The 17,997-nt window shown below is 35.8% G+C and overlaps 1 protein-coding gene across 9 annotated transcripts in view; it reads right to left on the reverse strand.

The window, feature by feature from the left end:
• The window catches only part of CCDC102B (coiled-coil domain containing 102B), an 845,733-nt gene that overhangs the window by 94,843 nt on the left and 732,893 nt on the right, over positions 1–17,997 (reverse strand). The window contains exon 11 of one of the 9 annotated variants that reach the window (XR_011966005.1): positions 4,107–4,190. The exons of 7 other annotated variants lie outside the window; for them this stretch is intronic. Coding sequence is in view for 1 of the 2 variants with exons in the window: in XM_072604135.1 (XP_072460236.1) it covers positions 4,166–4,190 (25 nt within the window). In the remaining variant the exon portion in view is untranslated. Of the gene's footprint in view, positions 1–2,121; positions 4,191–17,997 lie in introns of those variants that run through there. One more of the 9 variants, XM_072604135.1, reaches the window with a different exon arrangement.

Genomic DNA, 17,997 nt, shown 5'->3' on the forward strand with positions numbered 1-17,997 from the left:
TTGACTTTTTGTTTTTCCAAAGGAATTTTATTATAATTGTTTTTCCAGTTCACATTCAAAGTTATAATTACTATTAGTGGATTTCCTTCTGTGTTGCTTTTACTATTTCCCTTCTCAGTCTCTCTTTTCAGCATTTTTCTCTTACCTTATTGTCTCCCCTTACCTTCTTGATGTCTACCACTTTTAATTCTATTTTCCTTCAAAACATGCCTTAAGTACCACATTCTACACCGAACCTTTCTTGATCATCATAACTACTACCTCTTCTACTGAATCACCTCCCGCAGAAATTCTCTTCTGTTTATTTTCTACCTACTCTGTATATGCTTATTTTTATGTACGTTATCAAACCCTAACAAAATGTAGGTTCCTTGAGGAGAAGGGCTCTTTCATTTATGTCTTCATTTACCTCTTAACAAAGTTACTTGTATTTGGTACGTATTTAACAAATGTTGGTTGATTAAGTGTTAGCACTGTTCTCTCAACCACTTAAATGTTTTGTTGTCCTAATATAGAATTGTACTTGAGGAAGACGAAAAACTATGGCCAATTTTAAGAAAGAGGGAAGGTTTTTAAAGTTATTGAAAAGTCTTTGCTGTTCTACATGAAAATTGGATAAATTTTCTTGATCATCAGGCAAATGATTACAAAGGACAAATTCCAAGAAGAGAATATATTGCTCTTTAAAGGTGACACTAGAGACCTCTCCTGGGGAAAATCATTTTGAAAGCAGAAGCCAGAGAACTATAAATAGAGGGGAAAAACTGTAGTAAACAGAAACTCGTGGTTGATTGACTGTGTTCCGTTGTCAAATTGTACAATACCTCTCCCTCAATTTAGTTACACCCCAGTGGCTCCCTATCACTTCCATGTCAAAAGAAAAAATCCTCTAGAGGGGCACACCAGAAATCATATTGTCTTATTTAAAAAAAATGAATCAATGATTTTAAAACTTAGATGGCATATTTATCAAAATCCAAAATGGGGAGGATAGCTAACTTTCCCTCAACTTTTACCACAACTTTTTACTGCCTAGTCTTTGCATTTTATCTTTTTTATCAGCCACATCACTTAATTAAACCTCTTTCTTTCTTCTGACAGTTACCACACTAGAGCAGGTTCTTATCACCACATACATGTACTACTGCAATAGCCTGCTCATTGGTCTCCCTATCTCATCGCTCTCCATTCCAATTCACCCTTCACTCACCTGTCAAATTGATCTTCCTGAAGACAACACCTGTCTACCCATTTAATAAAGCACAGTGGTCCCCTATCATTTTCAGGATTAAATTCAAAATCCTGTTCAAATACAATTCTGAGTTCTTTGTAATTTGGTTCCATTCTACTTTCCCAGTCTTCTTATACTTTGTTCACCTCTCTCAACCCCCTGCCCTACTCAACTATTCAGTGGCACTGACATCCCTGGTATTCCTCTCAAATTATGCCCCATTTTCAACACTAGGCCTTTCCACTGACTGTTCTTCCTACTTGCAATAATCTCTTCCTTCATCTCTGTTTCCTAGGTTTCCTGGTTTTCTTCAAGTTTCAGCTAAAGTTCATTTCCTACAAATCTAATTCCCCCTTAATGCTACTGCTTTCCCTCTACCATTTTCCCCCAATTTATTGCTTTTTCCATAGCTATTTACATGTCTTGAATTAGACTGAGAGCTCCTTTAGAGTCAGAATTGTCTTTCTTTTTTTGTAACTTCACCATTTTACTGGCAGTTAAGTGGCACCATGGATAAAATGTGGGACTTGAAGTCAGAAGACCAGAGTTTAAATCTAGCCTTACAAGTTGTGTGACCATGGGTAAGTCACTTAATCTTATTTGCTCCAGTTTCCTCCTCTACAAAATGAGCTGGAGAAGAAAATTGCAAACTACTTCAGTTTCTTTGCCAAGAAAACCCCAACACAGTTTCATGAAGACTCAAAAAGCAACTGAAATAACTGAACAACAACCTTCACCTTTTAGCAGGTGACCTGGTACATAATATCTATTAAATAAAACCTTGTAGACTTACTGGGTAGCAGGAACCTTATAAAGATTATATATATATATATATATATATATATACACATATATATATAAAGATTCCTTAAACTAGAATGATAGGCAAAAACTGATAAGATTAAATTAGTAAAGATAAATATGAAACTGAATTTGGAAACCAGTTTCCCAGGATTGAAAAATGGGAGCAGACAATGATTTTGTTTGCTTGTTTGTTTTTTGTCTGTGTGAAAAATCTCTGGGAATTTTAATGGACTTCAAGCTTAACATGAGTCAATAGTTTTGACATGAATGAATGAATGCATGCATGAAAAAGTATTTATTAAGTGGTCCATCCAGGTGGAAATTCTTGGAATACCCTTTAATTGCAAGCTGCCAGGTAGGGGAGATATACTGTCATCTACCCTGATGAAAGTAAAATAGTTTAATTCTGATCTTGGTGGCCACCTGGAGCTGCCTAAATTGCATGTCCAGGATCAGGTCACATAAAGGATTTTTGAGGCACACAGGTGTAACAGTAGGGGCAAGATTAATTTGTAATTGGCAAGATATTATTCTTAAACACAAAGCTATATTAACCTTAGGCTGTCAGTATTTTTATATGACCTAATCTTATTGCCATGGTTTTCCTCCACTTACTTTATGAATGACAGCTTCCCTTAAGAGGGGACTGTCATCATGTCAATACAAGGCCTTATTTCACAACAAGACAGAATAATAGATTTTTTCATATAAAATTTCTTTTACATTTATTAAATTGCTCCTCCATCCTCCCAGGTTTTCCTCCTTTAAAAAAAGTGCTCTCAGAAACATACTTTAAACTAATGTTTGTGAAATGAAATAGGTCCTTTCTCAAGGGGAAAGATTAATACTACTCATACTTAACAGTCAATATATTTCTTGCTCTCATTGTAGATCTATTATCATATACTGGGCAGCTAGGTAACAGTATAGATCAGGAATCAGGAAATTCAAATTTGACCTCAGACACTTTCTAAACTGTATGACTCTAGGCAAGTCACAACTCTGTTTATCTAAGTTGCCACATCTTTAGAAGGAGCTTGAGAAGGAAATGGCAAACCTTTCCAGTGACCTAGCCAAGAAAACCCCAAAAAAGGTCACAAAGAGGCAGACAGACGTGAAATAACTGAAGAACAACAACTATCGATGTTCTTGAGTTTAGAAATTATCTGGAAAATATACCATTTTAAATTAAGAAATATCAGAATCATATTTGCTCATGTACACAAGAACAATAGCAACTACTTTAAAAGAGCAAATTAACAAATTAAACTCCTTAAAAAGATTATATTTTAGACTTAACTCTTGCTAACAGGTAAAAGTAATATGACAGTACTTCATTACATTATTATGCCAAAGCATACCTCTTTTTCTATCATATCATTGTTATTACTGTTTGGCATAGTGGACAATGGCTAGTAGAAGGTCAACAAGTCTGAAATATATATTAGGCCACTGCTATGCATGCCAAACTATGATGAGGTTGCAAATGAGGCCCTCCTCAGGCAAAAACATTCAATTATACTTTATTTACACTCCCCTCTCTCCTTTTTCAGGCCTCTTATCTTTGTGAAAGCTCTTAACCCTGACAATCTTATCTTTGAGTTGCTTATCTGTATTTTGAACTCCTTCCTACGATGAAATCACTTGACAATGTACAGTCTACTACCATTCTTAGGGTTTTACGCGTCTTGATTTGGGGATTTTTTGAATAATAAAAACATATTTATACATGATGAATAACAAGAATTTCCATTATTATTGGATAACAATAATGCATTCATGTAAAACTGTTTCAGTTTATGAAGCATTTCTACAACACTGCAAAGGCGGCAAGTGGTATAGACTTTATTATCCATACTTTATATATGAGGAAATTGAGACTCAAACTGAGATGACTCATGACCATGACTTATTCCATCACACTGAGTACAGAAAGCAGAATTTGAAAGCCTCTAGCCTAAATTCAACTCTAATATCCCTTCTATTTCAACCACTAAAGACTAAAAGAAACTATTGGCAGAATTCCTGGCTAGATTTCTGTGCAGTAAAACTGATGATAAAGCATATTTACCTGCTAACAAAAAGGCAGTAGTGGTCATGGTTCAGATATAAAATGCAGTCATTTGTCTGTCAGTTTTGTTTAGATGTTTTTCCTCTGTCACAAGAGAAAGATCAATGAAAAGGGGTGTAAAGTGACAATATATCTAAATAAGCATATATGACATATATGCATGCCCATACAAGCATGTGTATATACAATGCATACATATATACATTTTTCATACTCAAATGAGCATAAATGCATACCAGGAGCCAAGATGGTACAGTAAGAAACCTCCTAGCTTCCAATATTGACCTGTAAAAGTCCAGAAAATATCACCCCACAAAAAACCCTGGTACAGTTGAGCCAGCAGAAAGACAGGGTACAGCAGTCTTATAATCCAGGAAGCTTGGGGGATTAATAGTAAAGTCCCTTCTCTCTTTGGAGGAGAAAGGGCAGTACAGGATGGGAGGCTACCCAGCAAACAAGTGGCAAGGCCCACCTCAGCAAACCAGCGAGAGATCCTGAGCCCCAGAGTTGCAGAACAGGCAAACATGAACAGCAGAACCCTGCTGAGTGCCTCAGCACAAACAGAAAAATGGTAGACAATCATGATACACACCAGCATTCTCCAGCAGCAAGATCTTTAGGTACTTCAGCACTACTGCAAGAAGCACAGTCCTTAGAGGCATGACTCCAGACTGACAGACATCCTCTAACACCCAGACATCAAAGTGCAGGGACTACATGAGTAGGAGCCAAAGGTTCAAGTGCAAGGTCCAAGCAAGCAGGCATCCCCTAGAAGCCAGGATCCCCAACCATAGAGATCCAGTGTTACTGACCCCAGTTCAGCACACAGGTAGGCTGCCAGATACCTGCAGGCTCCAGCTGCCAACACCTGAGTCCCTAGCACACAAAGACAGTGAGCAGGTCCTGGGCTCCTAGCACAAGAAGCATGGGTCAATGTCTCTGTACTCCATCAAGGCAGCTCAACTCTAAAAGCCAGGAATTAGACAACATCATGAACAAAAAACAGAAAGGGACAATGGCCATGGATTCTTATTATGGGGAAAGAGAAGATCAAGGCATAAATTCAGAAGAGGACGACTTTGTAATATACCCACATCCAAAACTTCAAAGTGGAATATGAACTGGTCTCAAGCCCAGTTCTTCGCAAACCCTTCTTGGAAGAGCTCAAGAAGAATTTTTTTTTTATTCTTTTTATTCTTTTTAAATTTGTTTATTCAACTTTTAACATTCATTTTCACAAAATTTTGGGTTCCAAATTCTCTCCCCATTTGTCTCCTCCCCCCACCCCAAAACACTGAGCATTCTAATTGCCCCTATCACCAATTTGCCCTCTCTTCTATCATCCCTCCCTTCCCTTGTCCCCATTTTATCTTTTGTCCTGTAGGGCAAGATAACTTTCTATACTCCATTACTTGTATTTCTTATTTCCTAGTAGCAAGAATAGTACTCAAAATCTGTTCCTAAAACTTTGAGTTCCAACTTCTCTTCATCCCTCCCTCCCCACCCATTCCCTTTGGGAAGGTGACCAATTCAATATAGGCCATATCTGTGTAGTTTTGCAAATGACTTCCATAATAATCGTGTTGGGTAAGACTAACTATATTTCCCTCCATCCTGTCCTTCCCACCATTGCTTCTATTCTCTCTTTTGATCCTGTCCTTCCCCAAGAGTGTTGACTTCTAATTGCTCCCTCCTCCCATTGCCTTTCCTTCCATCATCCCCCCCCACCCTGCTTATCCCCTTCTCCCCCATTTTCCTGTAAGATAAGTTTTCATACCAAAATGAGTGTGCATTTTATTTCTTCTTTTAGTTGAATGTGATGAGAGTAAACTTCATGTTTTTCTCTCACCTCCCCTTCTTTTCCCTCCACTAAAAAGTCTTTTGCTTGCCTCTTTTATGAGAAATAATTTGCCCCATTCCATTTCTCCCTTTCTCCCCCCAATATATTTCTCTCTCACCGCTTAATTTCGTTTTTTAAAGATACGATCCCATCCTATGTAATTCACTTTGTGCTCTCTGTGTGTGTGTGTGTGTGTGTGTCTATGTGTGTATGTGTAATCCCATCAACTACCCAGATATTGAAAAGTTTCAAGAGTTATAAATACTGTCTTTCCAGGTAGGAATGTAAACAGCTCAACTTTAGTAAGTCCCTTATGACTTCTCTTTGCTGTTTACCTTTTCATGCTTCTCTTCATTCTTGTGTTTAGAAGTCAAATTTTCTTTTCAGCTCTGGTCTTTTCATCAAGAATGCTTGAAAGACCTCGATTTCATTGAAAGACCATTTGTCCCCTGAAGTATTATACTCAGTTTTGCTGGGTAAGTGATTCTTGGTTTTAGTCCTAGTTCCTTTGACTTCTGGAATATCATATTCCACACCCTTCAATCCCTCAGTGTAGAAGCTGCTAGATCTTGTGTTATCCTGATTGTATTTCCACAATACTTGAATTGTTTCTTTCTAGTTGCTTGCAATATTTTCTCTTTGACCAGGGAGCTCTGGAATTTGGCGTTTCGAGGAGTTTATCTTTTTGGATCTCTTTCAGGAAGTGATTGGTGGATTCCTTGAATACTTATTTTGCCCTCTGATTCTAGAATATGAGGGCAGTTTTACTTGATAATTTCATGAAAGATGATGTCTAGGCTCTTTTTCTCATCATGGCTTTCAGGTAGTCCCATAATTTTTAAATTGTCTCTCGTGGATGTATTTTCCAGGCCAGTTGTTTTTCCAATGAGATATTTCACATTATCTTCCATTTTTTCATTCTTTTGGTTTTATTTTGTGATTTCTTGGTTTCTCATAAAGTCATTAGCCTCCATCTGTTCCATTCTAATTTTGAAAGAACTATTTTCTTCAGTGAGCTTTTGAACCTCCTTTTCCATTTGGCTAATTCTGCTTTTGGAAACATTCTTCTCCTCATTAGCTTTTTGAAACTATTTTGCCATTTGAGTTAGCCTATTTTTCAAGGTGTTATTTTCTTCAGCATTTTTCTGGGTCTCCTTTAGCAAGGTGTTGACCTGTTTTTCATCCTTTTCTTGCATCTCTCTCATTTCTCTTCCCAGTTTTTCCTCCACCTCTCTAACTTGATTTTCAAAATCCTTTTTGAGCTCTTCCATGGCCTAAGCCCACTGAATACTTATTTTGAATATTTGGCATACAGAAACCTTGATTTCTATATCTTTCCGTGATGGTAAGCATTGTTCTTCCTCATCTGAAAGGATGGGAGGAAATATCTGTTCCCCAAGAAAGTAACCTTCTATGGTCTTATTTTTCCCCCTTTTTCTGGGCATTTTCCCAGCCAGTTACTTGACTTCTGAGTTTCCTCTCCACACCCTCTTTGCCTCCTGATCTGCCCAGCTAGCACTTAGGGGCTAAGATTCAAATGCTTCTTCCCAGCCTCAGGGCTTTTGGCAGGGGCAGGGCTGCTATTCAGTGTGAGATTAAGTTCAGGTGCTCACATGGGGGCAGGGCTACCACATGGGGCTTAGTTCCCTCAGGGGGTTTGTGTGGAGACCTTCAACAGTGGATCTGAGCTCCTTCCTGCTTTTGGGGCCCCTGTCTGCTGCTGCCTCTGCTGCTGCCTCCCAAGGGGGCCTGAGTTATGGAGATACCCTGCTCCCCTCTTGGCAAACTGAAAAGACCCTCTCACTGACATTTGGCCCCTGTGGGTGGAGGGACCTGAGCTGCTGCTGGAGATTCTGTCCCTGAAGCCTGTCAGTAGCTTGGAAAAGAAAGGATAAAAAATTACTGTAGAAAACAAGTCCTTAAAAAGTACAATTGGTGAAATGGAAATGGAGGCACAAAAACACAGTGAAGAGAATAATTCCTTAAAAAGTAAAATGAGCCAAATGAAAAAGGGGGTACAAAATCTAATAGAAGAAAACAATTTTTTAAAAAATTAGAATTCCACAGTGGAAGCTAGTAACTGTGAGAAATCAAGAATCAGGAACTGAAACAAACAGAAACAAAGGAATGAAAAACAATAGAAGAAAATGTGAAATAACTCATTGGTAAAGCAACTGACCTGGAAAATAGATCTAGCAGAGACAGTTAAAAATTATTGGTATACATGAAAAACATGATAAAAAAAGAGCCTAGACAGCATCTTTCAGGAAATCATCAAGGAAAACTACCCTGATGTCCTAAAACAAGTAGATAAAATAGACATTGAAAAACTCCACTGATCACTTCCTGAAAGAGAATCTAAATTGAAACACTTAGAAATATTGTAACCAAATTCCAAAATCACCAAGTCAAAGAGAAAATACTATAAGGAGTCAGAAATCAATAATTTAAATATCATTGAATCACACTCAAGATTACACAGGACCTTGCAACTTCTAAATTAAAAGATCAGAGCACATAGAATATTCTATTCTGTAAGGCAAAGGGGCTTGGATTACAACCAAAGTGATATTGAACGTAATTTTTCAGGGGAGGAGATGGATATTCAATGAAATAGAGGACTACCAAACTTTCTTAATGAAAAGACCAGAGCTCAATGGAAAATTTGATATTCAAATATGACTCAAGAGAGGCATGAAAAGGTAAGCAGGAAAACAACAACAACAACAACATAAGTGCAAGCTGTTTATATCCCTACAAGGGAATATGACACTTGTAACTTTTGAGAACTCCATTGTTATTAAACCTTTTAAAAGAGGTATACATGAACAGAGGGCATTGATTTTTAATTTGACTTTGACAGGACAATAAACAAATTTAATTAAGTGCTAAAAAGGGATTGTCCTGGAAGAATAGGAAAGGAGAAGGCAGACAAGGGCAAATTACATCACATGAAGAGGTGAAAAGAACTATTAGCATAGAGGCAAAAAAGGGAGAAAAATGAGCATTATTTGAACCTTATTCTCATCAGATGTAGCTCAAAGACAGAAGAACATACTCAGTTATAGAAATCTAACTTACCCTATAGTAAATAGGAGGCCAAGGGGAAAGAAAAGAGAGGGCTGGATAGAAGGGAGGATAGACTGAGGGAGGATGTGGTCAAAAACAAAACGCTAGTGAAGAGGGAAAGGAAGAAAGGAGAGACAAAAGCATAAAAATGGGGAAATAGGATGGAGAGAAAGTCACAGGCAGTAATCCTAACTGTGAATGTGAATGGGATGAACTATTCCCTAAAACTGAAGTAGGCAGCAGAGTGCATTAAGAACAATAATCCTACAATATGTTGTTTATAAGAAACTCATTTGAAGCAGACGGATTCATAAAGAGTAAAGGTAAAAGACTAGAGCAAGATATATTATGCTTCAGTTGAATTTTAAAAAAGTAGGTGAAACAATCCTCATCTCAGACAAAACAAAAGCAAAAAAAAAAAAATAAATTTAATTACAAGAGATAAGGAAGGAAACTTCATCCTACTAAAAGGTGCCATAGACAATGAAATAATATCATTACCAAACATATATGCATCAAGTGTTATAACATCCACATTCTTAAAGGAGAAGTTAAGGGAGTTACAGAAAGAAATAGATAACAAAACTGTACTAGTGGAGGACCTCAACCTCCCCCTCTCAGAACTAGATAAATCTAACCATGAAATAAATAAGAAATAAGTTAAGAAGTTGGATAAAATTTTAGATAAGTTAGATATGGCTGACCTCTGGAGAAAACTGAATGGGGATTGAAAGGAACATACCTCTTTCTCAGAACTATATGGCACCTACACAAAAAATGCAGAAAGGCAAAAATGTTATATGAATTCTCTTCAGATCATGATGCAATAAAAATTACATGTAATAAATTACATGTATAGACAGACTAAAATTAATTGAAAACTAAATTATCTAATATAGCCGCTCTTTCTGTGCTGGCAAAGAATTAGAACTTGAGGAAATATCTATTAATTAGAAAATGACTGAACAAGTTGTGGTATAAGAATGTAATGGAATATTGTTGTGCTATAAGAAATGACGAGCAGAAGGACATCAGCAAAATCTCAAAAGACTTAGATGAACTGATGGTGAGTTAAATGAGCAGAACCAGGAGAATATTGTACACTGTAACAGCTACGCTGAGTGATGACTGACCTTGATAGACTTAGCTCTTCTTAACAATGCAAAAATCTAAAACAACTCCAAAATACTCATGATAGGAAATGCTATTCACATTCAGATAAAGAACTCTGGAGTCTGAATGCAGACAGAAGCTTACTATTTACTCTCCTTTTCTTCTGTTGCTTTGTTTTTTCTTTCTTCTGTTCCTCCTCTGAGTTCTAACTTCTTTACGTCATGAGTAATATGAAAATTTGTTTAATCTGAATGTATAAATACAACCTTTATCAGATTGCAAACCACCTTGGGAAGGGTGGAGGAGAAAGTTGGGGAGAAAATTCAAAACTCAAAATCTTGGAACAGAATGTTGAAAACTATAAATAAATAAATTATAAAACAAAGGAAAGCTCATTAGGCAACCTTGACCAACAACACTTGCTTCTGCATTTAGCACAGTGTAGCTATTCATCTTTGTAAATTATTTTCTCTCCCACAAAGAATAAATGTAGATGTGTGTGTGCATGTGCATGATAGTGAATGAGTTACTTTTAGTCAGAAATGGCCTGTCCAGAGGCACTCAGTGTACATTTAGATGTTTAGGCATTTAGGTACCTACTTGCTCTGCCAGCTCTTGTGATGGAGCATATAAAAGCAGTGGTATATAAGGACAGTGCCCACAAATGTGAAACACTTAGACAACAGTAAAAGATAATGTATCATAAACTGCCAAATGGTGAGGCAAAAATGATGTATTAAAGCGATTCTGGCAAGTAATTGAAACTCCCTGATCACAGTTTCTTCATTTTTAATATGAGAGAAATCACTGGGGGATCTTGAATAGTATTTCATTTTCTAAGAAGTTCTATTGCTCTATGAAAATTATACTATAATATTTTCATATTATTTCATTGGCCCCAACCAAATTGACATATTAGATCTTTCCCCATATTGGAAATCAATCGCCTTCCTAAAAGCTGTCCTGGAGAGTTTTCTTTCCACACCTCCAACTTATGCAATCTCTAGCTATCTTACAGGGTAAGTTCAGGTACCACCTCTTAGACAGAGTTTCTTAAGTTCTCCAGTCATTAGTTTCCTCCTCCCTTAATTAGTTATATATACTTATATGTATGTATACATAAATATATGTGTGTATGTATTTATTCATATGTGTATATGCATGTGTATGTTTATTTATATTATCCCTTCAGGTTCTGCATGTTGTACACATGGAAGACATCAAGTGTACAATGCTTTATCCAACCTCACAAGTCCTTGAGGACAAGGACTGTTCCTTTTCTGTCTTTATACACTCAGATCCTGGCACAGTGCCTGGCACATCAACATGCTTGATAAATGCTTGTTGGATCGACTTGTGATTGTCTATGTTGATATATAAGCACCTTTCCCCACCTCCCCCTCTATCTTACCTCTTTACATACCTATACACCAGTACATCTGCAAAATAGAATCTCAGATTTAATTAAGAATTTCAAGCTTTGTTAAGAGTTTATGGATTAATTTATTTGATTTCAATGAAATTTTAAAAATCGCAGTTGACCCATAAAAGTTAATGTTGAGGCATCACAGCTTTTTAAGAGAATCAAGTGGCAGCAAAAAAAAAAAAAAAAAAAAAAAGATTTTCACCATTAAAAAGAAATCTATATTAAACTTTTGCACTCAAAGCCAATGTAAGCCTTTCATTTGTTCTGCTTTAAGGAGAGAGAAAAAGAGAGAGAGAAACAAAAACAGAATCCATCATTTTAGTGTGGTTAAGTACATCAATTTAGTCTTAGTTAAAGCTACTTTTGGGAATAGGCCACATTCTGTAGTTTATTGGAAAGTTAAATTTGTGTGAAGTGAGAAGGAAAATCAAAAGGTTAAAGGTTAATTCTAGTTGGTTTTTATATCTTCTCAGAAATATACTCTCATCATGATGGTTAAATTGGGCTCACTGTAGATATCTTCTTTGTGTTGAATAGTATACTCACAGCAAGAAGAAAAAATAACATTCTTTTCTTTTCTTCTCTCTCTCTCTCTTTTTTTTTTTATTTGAGATAAGAATGTCTGAGGCAGGGGTGAGGAGCCTGTGGTACTGAGGCCACATATGGCCCTCTAGATCCTCAAGTGCGCAGTCATTTGACTGAATCTAAACTTCACACAACAAATCCCCTTAATAAAAAAGATTTGTTCTGTAAAGCTTGGACTCAGTCAAAAGGCCCTACTCAAGGACCTAGAAGGCTACATTTGGTCTTGAGGCCATAGGTTTCCCACCCCTGGAGAGTAATTACAAAAAAAAAGTATCCCAAAATATAATTAGTTTTTCTTTTGTTATATACAGATATGTGTGACATGTGCATATTTTTATATACAGACATACTCATAAACTGAGCATCGTGAAATATAAGAGAAAGGAAAAATAAAGTTAGATTCTTTATTTAAGTTTCATACTTGTAAGATGCATGAAAGTCAACACCTTATCTGCCTCCACGAGGTATCATTATACCTTTTTTTTCATAAGTCATAGAAAGCATAGCTAAAGGGCATTAACTTTGAATTATAAGACCCTCATCTCTGAGAGGGCAGTTCCAAAATTTCTAATTCTAAGAAATGACTCTAGTCTTTGGACAACTAGGTCAGTCACTGTAGGGTGTTCTTCGCTGACACAAGCAAATTTGCAGTTTTCATGGTTCATGGGTTGGAGAGGTGTATTTAGGTCAAATAAGGATCAGTAGAGACATATGCTAAATGCTTATAGAGATCAAATACTCCTATTGTGTTGATACATTAAACATACTACAAAGGAAATCTGAAAAATTTAGCTAATCATTCACCTATATATTTATCAGTGGAGGAAAAAAATTCAACTAATTGAATATATTTGCATATTTTCATAAGTTTACTTGCTATCGTTACAGGGAAGTGAGAGAACATTGGTTAAGCACCTACTATGTATCAAGAACTATGCTAAGCATTTAAAAAATATTATCTTAATTGATGCTCACAATAACTCTGTGAAGTAGGTGCTATTATTATTTCCATTTTTCAGATGAAGGAATTGAGGTAACCAGAGCAGCTTGTTCAGGGTCACAAAACTAGTGCTGGAGGCTGGATTTGAATGTAGGTCTCTCTGATTACAAGCCCAGCATTCTGTCCACTATACTACCTAGATAACTCTCTAAAGAGCTAGTTCTGATCTGTAACATATAGCAATTTTCTCCAGACTATGTAACTGTGTACACTTATTAGCAGAAAATAATAAAACTCTCAATGGGGGGTGTAAGAGGAGAGTGCAAAAGTTGGCTTGAAGCTTAACATAAAAACAACAAAAACTCAGATCTTGGCAACTGGTCTAATCACTTCCTGGCAAATAGAGGGAGAAGAAGAAATGGAAACAGTGTCATATTTTATATTCCTGGGCTCAAAGGTCACTGCACATGGTGTGTAGACATGAAATTAAAAGAGCCTTGCTCCTTGGAAGGAAAGCTATGGCAAATTTGGACAGCACACTAAAAAAGGAGATACATTCCCTTGACAACAAAGGTCCCTATGGTCAAAGCTTTGTTTTTTCCAACAACAATATATGGCGATGAGAGTTGGACCATACAGAAAGCTAAGTACAATTTCAACATTTTCAAATTGTGATATTGGAGAAGACTCTTGAGAGTGCCTTGGACAGCAAGATCAAATCAGTCAATACTTAAAGAAATTAATTCAGGCTATTCATTCGAAGGTCAAATACTGAACTTAAGCTGAAATACTGTGGCCACATAATGAAAAGACAGGAATCACTGTAAAATATTTTGATCTTGGAAAATATTGAATGTAAATGGAAAAGAGGATGGGACAGATAGTATCATGGAAACAACAAACATAAACTTGAACAGACTTCGAGAGAGAGTGGAGGACAGAAGGATCTGAAGTGTTATGGTCACAAAGATTCAGACATAACTGAATGACTGAAAAACTACAACAAAAATCAGTAAAAATGTATTAGGCATACCATAACGGATGCAGATTTATCATTTATAAATTATGTACATACACATGGCTGTGCTACTATTTACTTATATTATAAAATTTGCATTAAATTAAATTTTAAAAGATGAGCTATTCTGTAAATAGTAATGCTCTCACTAAAATATTTGATATTTTATTCTTATTAAATATTATTAATATTACTATGGGTCATGTGATTGAATGTTTCTAATACTTTATCAAATATCTACTTCTAAGTTCAGTCTATTTTGATATGTTATTTTGACATATTCTATATAGGATATAATTCCATAGCCTCCTCAGCCACCTCTTTCACCGTACTAATAATGGTGTCTTCAATGTCCATGTCCTCAGTGTCAAGGTTATATGAAATATCTGACATTCAGTTCTGAAGCTTCATACTAACTTGCCGGAAAGTTAAAAAAACATTCTTTTTTTAGATTAAATTGTAATCAAACTGTAAACAAAAATGCATGATACCAGTACTTAAGCCTACAAACATAAGAAGTAATAAGATGATTGATTTAATCCATGATTAAAATAAAAGTTGAACAACAAAGACACATAAAAATGTCTTATTTTCAAAGGTTCCTAATAGGAACAATAATAATAATTTTAAAATTTTCCCTAAGGTAGGCAAATAGCTAAGGAAATATCCATAAACTTCATGATTAAAAAAATATGTAAAAAAAAACAATCCCAAATGAGAATTTAAGTGTAACAGAGAGAGTATTTTGAATAGTGTCTAGTCAAGTACAACCTAGCAGTGAGGACATTGGACATGTAGCTATTATTCCAAAGCTCATTTCCATTTGTCACATTTATCAAGAGTATGCTCTGAGGTGTTTGACATGCTCACTGTATCTCTCTCAGGATTTCAGAGCATCTAGCTGCCACACCCACCTCCTTGGTTCCAGATCTTTATGAATGGCACAGATATCCTCACAACAGACTAAGGTTTCAGTTTGTATCATCAAAACAATTCTCATGACCTAAGTTGTTTAGTCATTTCAGTTATGGGGTCTTAATGACCCCATTTGGCATTTACTTTGCAAAGATACAGGAATGGTTGATCATTTTCTTCTCTAGCTAATTTTGCAGATGAGGAAACTGAGGCAAACAGATTTGAACTCATGAAGATGAGTCTTCCTGTCTCCAGGCATGAAACTCTATCTACTGAGTTACCTAGTTTTCTGCTTATGACCTAACCTGCAACCTCAGAAGATAAAACTATTCCATCTTGTCATCTTTCCTTGCCTTTCATTCAAGGTCATTTACAAAAAGGTGTACAAGTTGAATTAGTATATAAGATGTAATTCAAAGGAGGATGATATCAACACATTTATCATATACTTTTCTGGGTTTCTTATCCTCTAGTTCCTGCATCAAGCATTTTCTCATCCTCATCTGTGTCATAAGGAAAGCAAAACAAAGCCCAAGAAGATCAGCACTTATCTTTCCCAATCATGATAGGTTTTAGGTACTTCAGGGATTTGTTCACAAAGTCATGTAAAGGGAATAAAAGTATTTTTCTGAAGTCTTCTTGAGACAACAGAACATATGGGTGGGACATGGATTGGTACTTTAGCCACTGGAATTCAAACATCAGCAACTTCCACTCTGGCACTAACAGAATAGGTGGAGTTTCATATTTTAGAACTACTTTTCAAGATAATAGCATTTATTTCTTAACTATCTAATTAAAACTTCTATTAATCATCCCACAAATGATATTTTTACTAAGTAAAACAGTAGTTTTACCAGGATTCCATAACTCATTTCAAATACATACAATAGGTGTGGTGAAGCTCCCTTTCAAAATCAGTTTCAGTTATTACACTTTCGAAAAGTTCACCTCCTGATCCTGACCAACATTGATAAGATGCTACTGTTTCATATTTTATGTTCTATCAATTTAAGTTACCTCCAGGAAGAGTTACTATTACCCTGCCTTTGATTGGGAACTTTTCTGGAAGTGACATGCATTAATAATCTATCTTATTTCATTATTCAAAATAACAGTAAACAGTCATCAATAGATGTAGGTATTTTCACTTTATATAATATAGAATGAGAATTATCACACCTCCATGAATGTTTCAAACTCTTTGTATGATTGTGCTTCTTCACTACATAGTTTATGATGAGTTTATGCACACTTCAATGGAAGTATTTAGAAGGAAAAAGGTAGTTCTAAACTTTCCAATTAAATCTCTACTCCACATTGATCTTATTTCAGCAGTCATTCCATAATTCTAATACCTCATTGCCTATTTCTTAAAATCTACATTTCTGATCCTAGTTTACAAGATGCTTCATGATCTGTCTTCAAACTTTTCTTTCAGGTCTATTTCACAATATTTTCATATTCTGTACTCAAACCAAAATGACCATCACCCAAATATTACCACACTTTCCCCATTAGCAACTCTTTATGCCTTAGTCATGACCTCCCACAAAATATCTCCTTATCATCTTGGATCCTTCTGAAGCAATTAACATAATGTTGCTCTTTTAAGAGCTAGCTCAAGAACCACCTATTATTTAAAGAATTCTTTTGTCTTTTTCTCATTTATCTTCTAGCAGTTTGTACTGCTGTTATTGTATAACAATTTATATTTTCATTTAAATATTGAAGACTTCCCCTAATAACATTTAGTGTTTAAGTTCCTTGATGGTAAGGTCTATGTCTTGTTTAAATGTGTGTCATTCACCCACAGCATATAGGATAGGACATTGCACTTATTAAATTGTTAATAATTTTTTTCAGTGAATGAATGAATGTGCTAAAACTTTTTGTCTTTTTAGGCATGCAGGTGACAAACAAAGGGTGATTATGATTCTAAAACCCTAAAGTATAGTTTGATATTTTTCTTTTGTCTTTTTAAGCAATCATTATCTTTTGCATGTTTAGGAAGGGAAAAGAGATTGAGAATTTTTGATCTACCAACTATTGCAATTTTACTTTGTTACAACAAGTACTGTCCCTAACTAGCTTTGACAAGAGCCTACTCTGATAATGACGCATAGTTATTCATTCCCACTCTCCTGCCTTCCAGGATTCCTGCCCACAATATCTTGGCTCATGCTTATAATCTTTAGTTGATATGACATGACATGAAATCTTTCAAATATGCATTCTGATGTTTTGACTTTAGGTCAATTTCTGCTCTGTCTCTCCATGCTAAGTATTTTCTCTTCCCAAGCAGAGACCAATAGAGACTCAGAATTATGCCACTCAGTTGCCTCACATCAGAGCTTTGTCAGCAGAGACTTAAAATGCTATAATCACCTAATAAGGAGAAGCACTAGAACTTAAATACATTCAATCTTTTCATCAACTTTCAGGCTGAAGAAATCTGTCTACAAAATAGTATAATAGAAATGAATATTGACCAGAGGACTGCCTGTGATTACTACTAGCATGAAATTAGTTAAGGTACTTAAAATCTCTAGGGATCTACTTCTTTGTTTGCAAAATGAAAGGGTTGACTAGATAAAATCTGAGATTTCCCCTTCATTCTATGATCCATATTCTGCCTTAAATCCTCAAACTTTTGAAATAGAGATCTGTTCAACAGCACCTCCCAAACTTATCATTGCTCTGCATTCTTAACATGAAAACATATGATATGATTGTCCTGGGATTCTACAGTTTAATCGTGACCCCTAACTGCCTGCCCCCCCACCCCGACACACACACAAAAGAAGTAAAAATAAAAACTGGCTCATACTCTTCTCTTCTACCTGGTTAACTAATAATCACTTTCTGTTTTGACACAGACAACACAACTCTCTACTGCACCGAAGGCTAGTCTTAGGAGAAGGTTCTGAATTTATTTATAGACTGGAAGCAATCATTCATCCTAAGTAGCTTTGAGGTCTCTTC

This window comes from Notamacropus eugenii, chromosome 4 (genome assembly GCF_028372415.1).
Source record: "Notamacropus eugenii isolate mMacEug1 chromosome 4, mMacEug1.pri_v2, whole genome shotgun sequence".
Classification (NCBI taxonomy): domain Eukaryota; kingdom Metazoa; phylum Chordata; class Mammalia; order Diprotodontia; family Macropodidae; genus Notamacropus; species Notamacropus eugenii.